Raw genomic sequence first — 10,570 nt, 5'->3', positions numbered from 1 at the left:
GAAGCCATGCTTTTAACACTCCAGATAGCACTACCGCATGGTTACAGAGCACAATTTGCAACCTGAATGCTACCCTCAGGCTAAAGAGCAGTTCCAGTGAAGCATCCCTCTTGCTTTTACTGGTTGGCAAGAAAGCCTAGAAGCACAAATGGCTGCACACTGTTACCTTAGTTGCCTCTTTAGGGCTCACTTGAATTCCTGGTCAAGAACTTCCTGAATTTTTAACCAGAGTTGACCAGTAAGAGCAACTAATAAACTTATGTTTAGACAGTGCAATAGTAGGAGTCGTCAACAGGCTGAAAAATCTCAACGTTTTCTAGCTAATACTGTGGAGTTTGTACATGCATGCATTCTGCATGTGCTGTTTTGTAGTAGAAGTTAAGCATTTTGAGTAGGAAATGGTACCTGAAAATAAAATCAATACCTAGAGCATGGAAGAAAACAGTATGGAGAAAATACTTTTGTTGTTGTTTTTAAACAGCTGTGACTACATCTCTGTGATTCATCCTTCTGGCAGGGTATTTCTTTGGACTGAAAAAGTGCCAGTTCTAAGCAACTCTGAAATTAAAAGTTCACAGCCGTCACTTATGGTTGTTTACATTCTCAAATGTAGGCAGCTGGAGCTTTTCTTCCTTAAAAGAATAAGGTGAAATTTTATCGAGATGAGAAACAATGCTTTAAAGGTGATAATCGGGGCGCTGGTAGGAAAGCACGTGTTTGGTTTTGTATTCCCCAGTCTCACTGCGTGTTGTGTTAACTGGTATCGGCACCGACCACTTTATAAAATTGCAGTGAATTCCGTGGGTGCTTAAAGGGCTTGCTTGGGTGAACAATATTTTTCAGGTCAATGCAAGTCCAGCTTTTACACTGAGAACCCAGTATCTCAGCCTACCCGGGACCAGTTTAGGCACTCTGCTGTCCAGCAGACTTACTCCACGTTTCTGCAGGGAAAAGTGGCACAAAGGTTGGCTTTATTGGTTCGATCTATTACGATTATATTAAATAACTTGGATTTCAAATTCTTTCATTCCCATGAAAGTCAGCAAGCAAGCCACCTATTTTCTAAAGTTAAGGGAAAGGAACTTCTCACAAGAGTCTGAAAACAGCAACAAGGTTGAAATAAGTATACAAACCTGGAATCTCTCTTAAAAATTAAACAGCTTTATTTATTTAAATACAGTTACTGTAAAACATACATTAGGATACTCTCATACCAATATATTAACTATTGTAACCAGTGTACTATTTATTAAAGCATCATACTTATGACAAACAGGAGGAAACAGTCTGCTGAGTTTTGTTTTCCTGAAGTCACAGACCTGGACAATTTAAAAAGTCAAACTATAAAAAAACAGCAGGTTAAAATCTAGTTCAAAAGAGCTTTTGCTCCAATATACACACATTAGTATTTTCATCTGATAGCAACAGCATACCAAATATCCGTTTGCCTTTTTTAAAGGCAGAATAAAAACCAGCCCAATTTTAATCTGATTTGTACCCCTCACTGGTGTCAGTGGGTGGTCTGTCAGCACAAGGCTGTGCACCTCGGAAAAAAAATCAGTGTTTTTGCAGCTCTGTCAGTGCAGAAAGCCATGTGTTTGTGTGTGTTTTCTCCCCAGGATTTGAGATCTGTCACCTTTTTATTGGGCGCACACAAACCCCCGCAGAAGTACAAAGCGGCACCAGCGTGTTCAAGGTGCAAGTGCCACATCCCTGAGATTGGATAGGAGTCTGCAGAGTATAAATACAAATTATACAAGTATCGTAAGGAAGCTAGTCAATAGCAGCTTTACAGTGCAATGAAGAGGTACTGAGTTTGGCACAGGGAGGAAGAGGAATAGGAAGATCTTAGGGATACAGGAAAAGCCACCTCACTCCAGGCACAAGTTGTTTAGGAGCGCAGAGATGTCTCTCTCGTCTGTGCCACATTTCCACCATCCAGAAATAGTCTCACCAAAATGTCTCTCCAGGCTTCACTTGACCACTTTCTACAGAACGATCTCTTCTCCCTTATGTCAGTTCACCAGTGCAAAACAAACACAGCAACTGAGAGAACAGTTAAAAAAAAAGGGTTTCGAGGGAAAGAGGCAGATTGCCATTTTTAGGAAAGCAAAATAAATTTGCAGGGCAAAAAGAAACCTTGGCCGCTTTCCTCAGAGATTCCCCAACACAAGCTGAGGTTGTGTATTGAAGGCTTTCAGCCCACAGCCATCTGCGTGTCTGTGCTTTACTGTCGTAGCTAGCCTAAGAGAAAAGCCAACGAGAAAGCCTCCTCTGAAAAATAACCGTCCTTCCCTTCCTACAGGCAGCTGGAGCAGCAGTGACTCGATGGCTTCTTCGTCCAACAGTGCTTGGTCAAGAAAGCGTGGCAGGGAGGAGGCTCCCTTCTGGTCCTGGGGCTCAGGAGCTGTGGCTCAGGTGGCAGTTTTCTCTCTGGTGGAGTCTCATCCTCTGTATGTGCTCATAGCAAGACTGGGCAAAGAACAGAGCAACCCATTAGGGAAAAATTTAGGAGCTTTGGAGCCAAATTTTGTTCTCCAGCACAGAATGAAGCTGGATTTCCACCCTAGGCTAGCTAAAAGATTCAATCTGCATGTTGTAAGTTAATGATAAAAGAATTTTCTTGACTAGAAGGAAAATAACCTGTGCTAGGCATGCGAACAGCCCTCCAAAATTGTATGAAGGTTGAGAGCATGCATCAACGTCTCTACCATGCAAGAAAGACTTTCCTACAGCTTCTTTATCAGTCACTGATAAAAATATTTCCTCACCTCCAACGCTGTTAGCAGGAAGTCATACAGTCCTCCTTGGTTAGTGGGGTCCATCAAGTCTCTGATCAGATGGATCTCAGCTCCCAGGTGCTGGATTCTAGGGGAAAAAAAAAGCTACAACTGGAACAAATCCCTGGGCACCACCATTTCGGGGCACGTGTTTGATATCCGACTAAGTACAGAGGGAGGCACGGGTCTGGAAATCCATTGCTGATTCCCTGTGCATCACATTGAACTTCAGGAGGCTGAGTCCTTGAAGTATCCTGCGTGACAGGATGCCGGTGAGGATGCTCAGCCTCTCTGATTCCACTCCTCTATCACTTACAGACAGGAAAGCTGCCTGGCAATACAAACCTGTATCATACAACAACGGTAGCAAAAATAAAGAGCAATAACTTTTTTTTTTTTTTTAAGCTTCTGGATTTCAAGACTCAGCCCCAAGTTTAAACATTTCATCCTTTTTTTTTCAGATGCCAAGAACATCCAGAAAGACAGTCAAGGATTTTGACTCAAAACTTGCCAGAAAAGGAAAAAAAAAAAAAAAAAGTGTAGTTTCTTTCTACTGGATACAAGCAGATTCCTGCAGTTTGAGTGATAGAAACACAGGCACGGCCTCTTTGGCAGAAATGAAAAAGATCCAGTTAGGTCTAGTGTCTGCAGGAAGGGCAGCAAAGTGAACACAACACCTTTCTTGCACATCTGCACTGCCCTGGAGCTGATTCAAAGCTTGTCGTCTTCTGATTTTGCCTTCACGTCTCTCTCCTCCCAGTGTGCAGATAATTCCCATGAAAGCATCAACAATTGGCCTTCAAAGACCACATATTCCTATTTTCCATGATCACCTGGGATGCCAGTCAGACTGCATTTCTCGTGATAACCCTGAACCACCCCCTTGGATGGCCACTCAGCCAGTCCCCAACCACGTTAGACCATGGCCAACACCACATCAGGCCACAGCTGGCAGACCGTAGCACGCGAGAACCCAAACACAGCTCAGGAAAAAAAAATATATTAAAATACAAATCCTTGTGTTTTTGATTAAAACTATTGGACCTGGAAACATGGCTGTTCCTGATTGAGGTAGCATTCGACCATGGGATTGGGAAGTGAAAAGGTGCCACTTACTTAGCTCGCGACACAACGTACATCAGCAGGGGCAAGAGGTCGTCCATGGGGAGCTTGTAGTCCGTCTCCACCACCCGGCACACGGTGCTCTCTATCTCCTCGTACGTCTTCTGGAGGATCAGAAGCTTTTCGCGGGGATCCACCGTGGTGCTGTCAGTGTGAAAACAGCTGGGTCAAAGACGCTTCCTCTACACGGGTCAAGGGATAAAGCAGTGGGACTTAAAAAAATAAAATACTCAGAGCAGACCTTCACACTACAAAAAAAAGTCAATTATCTTAAATGGCTGCACCCAAAAGGAGTTAACAAGGCAGTGCCAGGAGGCATCACCACAGTGAAATGAGGTCCAGGTGGACCTTGAGACTCCCCAGGTCCCGAGCACCATAATGCCAACCTGTCATTTTGGGCAGGACTAGCCCAAGTCGCAGTCCCTCAAATAAAATTTAAGCAGCGCGGAACAAATCACTTTGGGCAGCTCTGCCACGGAAGTGTACTCTTGGGGGAATAATACAGTTGTCACATCTATGAAGCTGGTTTTCCTGCCCATCACATCCTGCAAAGGCACTCACCTGTGCTGCTTTCCCCAGACAGCAGTCGCAGTGGCTTCCCAAGGGAGGCTCTCACCAGGGCTAATACACAAAAGGACCTGAGGACTCCCCCCGATACAGCTCTCTACACTTCTCCACGCCATTTTATCTCCCTTCCCACATCCTCTAAGCCAAAAAATCAAGCAGAGCTTCTAAAATCGAACTCCGCTTTGCTAACATTAACGTCTTGGGAAACCACACTGCCTGAATATCCCTCACCTTGCTCCATCCGTGCGTCCAGAGCAATGGGTTACATCATGACCTGGCAGTCACAGCCAGGCCCAATTTGATAGGCATATTGATATGAGCAAACTCCATTTCGAAGCCAGATTTTACGGAGGAAAATTAAAGCATACATTAAAAATTCAGCAAAATTAAATGGAGACATTTTCCAGGGGAGGATTGCATTTAAACACTTAAAATGTTGTCTTGACGCTTTGGGGGGAAGGAAAATTCCTACAAAAGATACATTTTAGTTTCTGCTGAACGAATGTCACAAATAGTTTTTCTTTCAACAACTTTGCAGGCTGAACCACAGAGGCTTTTGTAAATAGGTGTGAAGTTATGGCACTTCCCAGAATAAGGAAAATCCCCATCAGCTCTGACTGTTAGTAGGTTAAGGCTGGTGACTTACATCAGCTTCTGCAAACACTCCGTGGCAGACAGGAAGCACTTGTCTTTGATAAGGGACCGCCTCTGAAAAGGAGACAGAGTTGTGCCTCTGGAGGAGCATCTCTCCAAGAGCCACCACGTAGCCCCGCACCACTTCACTGACGCGCCAGAGGTAGCTCCTAGGGCCAGCTCTTACCTGGTTGGTGGTCAAGGTGAGATCTTTCAGAGGCCAAAGGTGTCTGAAAGGAGATGACAGAAAAAAAAAAAAGGTTTAGAAGGCAGATGTCCATGTCTTAACTCCACCCTAAGTCAGTCTTGACTGTTCACATCTCCTCGCTCAAGGTGATGCAGAAGTCATGGTGGAGCACGAGGCTGAGTTCTCTACTCTCATTACATGGCTACAGGGAAAAAAAAAAAGAGCTCAGTCATTGACCTGAAATTAGGGTTCATTTCACCCACAGATGCTCCTGTAATAATCAGTGGAGATCTTTGACACTTTCAGATGCAATTCTTCTCACTGGGTCTAGACTGAATCACACTGGGACTCTGGGTGTCTTGCTGCGCCACTTAAACCATTGAGCAGCAGATGACACAGTTTCAGAAAACCTCACATGCCTCTTGAGTCTGAGTCATTAGTCTTCACATAACGCTTCCAAAGATGGATTTCACTGAAGGAATGGGTGAAGAAATGTCAGGCTCCACAGCCTTTCCCACGTCTCGAGACTGTGCCCCCACACAGCAGGTACCATTTGGTGATCTACAGCCCTTTCTGAGACACATTTATAAATGATATCCTATTGTTTCCAAGTCAGAGGAAACCATTTACTTGCCGAGTTAGAAACAAAGAGTTTTGCCGAAGGAAAATTAGCACAGTTAATAGCAGCCTTCCACCAGTCAGTGTCCTTGCAGACAGTGGTGTAGGCACTCCATGGACTTCCTTCAGCAGCCTAGGGAAGACTTCAGTGCTACAGCTAACGATGGAACAAGGGACCAACGTGGTATAATTCTCCCCTCCCGTGGCATCAAACCTTCCCTGGCTGCCAGCTTCCCACCTGATATCATCGGAGTGTATCCTGAGATGAAAAAAGTCACTTACTTCTGTACATCCAGAAACTCTAGCAGCTTGATGTCAGGAAACAGACTTAGGTCCACAATCCCTTGACAGTAGAGGTCATCTTCTCTTTCGTGATAGAGCATGTATAACATGAAAAGCTCAGGGTAGAAGCAGGGCAAGATCAACGGCAGGACCACGCTGCATGCCTTCTGGTCACTACGGCAGAGACAAGCACAGCTGAGTCCTGTTGGGACTTACGTCTCCCAGAAATATTCCTACCATCCTATTCTAGGAACATCATGTCTTCTGCCATGTTTCCTGCAGCACATTCCCTGTTTCCAGGCCTGCCTTTTTCCCCAGTGATGGTATGGAAGGCTCCTGCAGCTGATGTGAAGCACGTGGTGGTGCTGGGACTGCTGTCCCACACGCAACCAGCCCAGCAGCTGGTGTGGGTAATCTTGCAAGGCTGAGTCCCACGTGCCTCCAACTCCCCACACCTTTATTCTGCTACAGAACACTATTAGGAGAAGCTGCTGCTCTGCTACAAGCCAAAATATTGAAAGCTTTGAACTCTTAAAGACAAGCGTGAGATTAAACCTGAGTCAAATGGACAAATGCAATCACTTTAGCATTGAATGCATTTTAGAAAACACCTCTAGGTTCCAGCAGCCTGAAGTTAAAAAGCCAGCGGTGACACCTACCTTATCTCTCCATCCACACACTTGGCAGGCATTTGGTCTTTCTGTTCCAGTGCCAGATGGAGCAAACCCCTAAAAGAGGAGCAGAACTAAGTTTTATTTCTCTGGAGGCACATTTTTTATTGTAGGCATCCTGGTATGTATTGCAGGTGTCCTGGTTTGTTCTACATTGAAACTCCTAATTTATAGAGCTTCATAGAATGATCTCTGGCTCCAGGAGCTATCCTCTATCAGCAAACAAAGTTTTACAATTAGAAGGCATTGTCCATTACCAGCAGCAGATGCCAGAAATGAGTGAGTGCTGCAAAATATCTTTATACCTTCTGAAAACTAGGCAATCAATCTAAATATCCTAACTGTGGTCTTCATTGAGTGCCAGCTCCTTGTATTCTCACTAAGAAACGTGAGGTTTCAGGACCTGTTGCACCAGCCAATTCTTTATCTATGAATGTTCGAGGATGCTCTACTCTGAAAAAGTAGCTTGGGTTTGTCTTGCTATTTCCAAGCCAGACTGCCCAATGTCAAAAAGGGCTGAGGAGAGGTTGCCTGTTTTTGGCACGGAAGCATCAGTTTAGGAAGTGTAACCAGAGGCACGCTGGCTAAGCTCCCCACACTGTACCTGAAAGGTATTGAGACACAAAGCAAGCTTTCCAGGCTCATGTGAAGGTTCACACGAACCAACGCTCGGGTTGGCAGCCCTGTTGTACTGCTCACAAACACAGCTCAGGTCCCTCCACTTCACCCTGCTTCACAACACAGACATGCAGCAGATGAACTGAATCAAATCTGACTCATTCCCATCAGCTGTGCTGATGCTTTCAGACTGCCCCAGGAGGGAGAACTCATGGCAGGGCTGGCAGCCTTCCTCAAGTACACAAGGCTATGCTGATAACAACAAAGCTTTTATCCAGCCTCCTCATTTTATGGCAGTATCTTCCCCGAGTGCAGTTTGAGGCAGAGCTCCCCACCTTTGCCTACCGTGGCATTCCTTATATCTCCTGCTAAACAGATACTCAAGCAGCAACAGGACCCCAGTCACGCCTTTGATCCTGTCCTTAGGTACCCATGGGCACAACCACCTGGCTGCACAACCTCAGTTTGGAGTTACTACCCCCTCCAGCCCAGCCTCAGCAATGCACTCACGCTGCACATTGCCTCCTGTTGAGTTGAGGCATGCTAAGATTAATTTCTTTTTCAGCCAGCTATCGATATCAAACACCACTGTTGCATGTTTTGATATACTTTGCTGCTCTTGTTATTTAATGATGTTTCTCGCTCATATTTGTGCTTGTATAAATGAAGTATATCATGGGTAAGAGCTCACCAAGCTGCTGTGTCTAACTGAGGCTGTCACATTAAAGCCATAACCTTTGGGTCATGTCCTGAACAATGGACATGACATCCTTCCTAGGTCCATAAGAGCTTAGTTATTACAAATACCTCTATCCAACACTGCTTTGAATCAAGTCTGGGGGGGGGGCCCCCCCCCCCCCAAAAAAAAAAAAAAAGTGAACTAAAGCAGCATCAATGCGGAAGAATTATCCCAACAATCTGCTTAACATACCCCTTGGAAAGGCCTCGGAGTTCTTTACTTACTGGTAAAACTCCCATATTTTCTTTGCATAGTACTTGACTTCCTCTTGTGCCATAGTCAGCAAGTGTCTGTTGGCCCCAATCCCAGAATATGTTGCCTGGAAAGCTATTGTCAAGGCCTTCAGCAGCTTTCCCAGTGGGTGCAGAGAAGACTTCAACGCCTGCATGATAAAGGAAAATTAAGTTTTACAAGTCTGCCTTTGCCATGAGCAGTGGAGAACACTTAAAGGCAATCCAACATTCTCTTGTCAGCAGAGGAGAACAAGCCTAGAGGTAATCACCTATAATTTTGGTCTATTGTATCTGCCAAGAGCCCATTCTCCTCCCATTATCAGAAAGAAAAGTGCTTAGCAGAACTTGCTGTTCTGATGATCTTTGCTGTGATAAGCAAGAGAGAGCAAAGGGTGCTTCGGGGTAAGGCTGGCTGAGTGCAAACCAACTTTGAGTGCATGGAAGTTGATTAATCATTTCCAGCAGCTGGTTATTCCCTGACACAGCTCGAGAACCCAGAGAAAAGCATTATCAGCACTTTCCTAGCCTGTACACGGAATATCCAAAAGGCATACAAGAAAGCCTTCCTCTTCACAAAGATATTCACAAATTTTACACAAGACTCTTGAAGTTACTGGCTGTATTGTACGTGCTAAGAGAAAGCAAGTTGCTGAAGCCTTTGTTCATGTCTGATGGACAGACACGGATCATTGGGATTTTAAACCTTACCTTCTCTAAATAACGCTGTAGTGACTCCAGTTCCTGGTGGTGGACAAGCTCTTCAAGAATATCTTCTATTTTCCAGGAAACATCCTCAGTCCCCCTGGAAAATTAAGAGATGAGAAAGAAAAAACATGTAGCAAAACTGGGAAAAATCCCAATTGGTGTTGCAGGTGGATACCAAGGGGGCAATGAGATTATTAAAACAAACGAATTCTGCTCTACCCTTTTATATGGAAATGCCCCACCTTCTTACAGCAGCTGCAGTCACCTAAAACTCATCACCTTCAGGTCCCCTCACAGCCAGCCTGAGCTGCATCCTGCACACACTCATCTGACCTTTTTGAGACATTTTCTTCAGGGAAAATGAGTTCAGCCTGAATCCCCTGACGATGTCAGGTAGGTCTGCTTCAATTAGCAGAGGAGCCAGCAACAACTGGCCCACATGCAGGTGTCTATGTTTAATCACATGAATCCCACCCAAATTTTCACACATGGGAATCAGCCTCAAGAGCACAATATCACATACAGACTTAAAAGTCATCCTCCTCCAAGAAAGGGAGAGTGTCACAGACAGGAATAATGGGGTAATAATGCTTGGGTTCATAGCTTCAATGTAAGGCAGACTCAAACGTAAGTTGAATGGTTTACTCAAACTCAAACACTCTCCTCTCTACACAGATGGGCTCTTCTGTTGCCACAAGGGCGCATGATATTCCTACCTGTGGCAGAAGAGGTACTCTTGAGATTTCCTCAGCTCCTTGCTTGTTTGTATGTGGAACCCTGTAAAAGACTCTTCTGTTTCTTCTTTGCAGCCAGAATGGATGAACTCCAGGAACTGGTCGTAGATTCCCTTCCACCTCTTCTCTACTGGGAATTCCTTGAGGCCCAGCTGACTGCGCAACAAGACATGGCGTTAGGCTTCTCTGCACCCCTCCTCGCATATTTTCAGACTTCACCTTCAAACACGGGAGATTCTCCAGAATCAGATATCAACATAAGAACTACGGGAGCAGAGAAGTCAGCAGTGCCTCACTGGTGAGTCAGAAAAAGCAACTCAAGTCTATTTGCCTGGCAAAGAGATAATTTGAATCAAGAAAAAATAATTCCTGGTGCATGGAATGCCAATAATCTCAGACTTTGCTGATGAATTGATCACAGGTTTTCTGCTCCACTTATTTCTGAAGACAGAGAGACTACTTAATTCAACTGAAAGCCTGCAGAAAAGACAGATAGCAAGAAGATAGTTGAGCAGCCACCACCAGTAGCTACTGATGTCTGAAAAGCACAGAATATAGAAGCCATAAAACATAAGAACTCTGCTGGACTGGAATTGCTTTGAGGAGAAAAGAGGAAGAAATTGAACTGAATTTTGCAAGAGGAATTCACCTCAGAGGAAAGAGAGCTCTTTATTTTTTATT

General features: G+C 44.7%; 1 protein-coding gene across 8 annotated transcripts in view; it reads right to left on the bottom strand.

Annotated features, from left to right (window-relative positions):
- Positions 1-1,141: 1,141 nt before the first annotated feature.
- ALS2CL (ALS2 C-terminal like) overlaps positions 1,142-10,570 on the bottom strand; it is a 60,479-nt gene continuing 51,050 nt past the window's right edge. For 7 of the 8 annotated variants that reach the window (XM_035319644.1, XM_035319641.1, XM_035319646.1 and 4 more), the window contains exons 17-26: positions 9,872-10,045; positions 9,159-9,252; positions 8,442-8,599; positions 6,849-6,917; positions 6,190-6,363; positions 5,290-5,332; positions 5,116-5,177; positions 3,897-4,046; positions 2,772-2,868; positions 1,142-2,472 (exon numbers count right to left, since the gene is read on the bottom strand). In XM_035319644.1, coding sequence (XP_035175535.1) covers positions 2,401-2,472; positions 2,772-2,868; positions 3,897-4,046; positions 5,116-5,177; positions 5,290-5,332; positions 6,190-6,363; positions 6,849-6,917; positions 8,442-8,599; positions 9,159-9,252; positions 9,872-10,045 — 1,093 coding nt within the window. In that variant the 3' untranslated portion in view covers positions 1,142-2,400. Of the gene's footprint in view, positions 2,473-2,771; positions 2,869-3,896; positions 4,047-5,115; positions 5,178-5,289; positions 5,333-5,356; positions 6,056-6,096; positions 6,364-6,848; positions 6,918-8,441; positions 8,600-9,158; positions 9,253-9,871; positions 10,046-10,570 lie in introns of those variants that run through there. The other variant, XR_004748880.1, reaches the window with a different exon arrangement.

The sequence above is a fragment of the Oxyura jamaicensis genome, chromosome 2, assembly GCF_011077185.1.
Source record: "Oxyura jamaicensis isolate SHBP4307 breed ruddy duck chromosome 2, BPBGC_Ojam_1.0, whole genome shotgun sequence".
Taxonomy (NCBI): Eukaryota; Metazoa; Chordata; class Aves; order Anseriformes; family Anatidae; genus Oxyura; species Oxyura jamaicensis.
The sequence above is the reverse complement of the archived record's forward strand: the minus strand, read 5'-3'. Positions and strand labels throughout refer to the sequence as shown.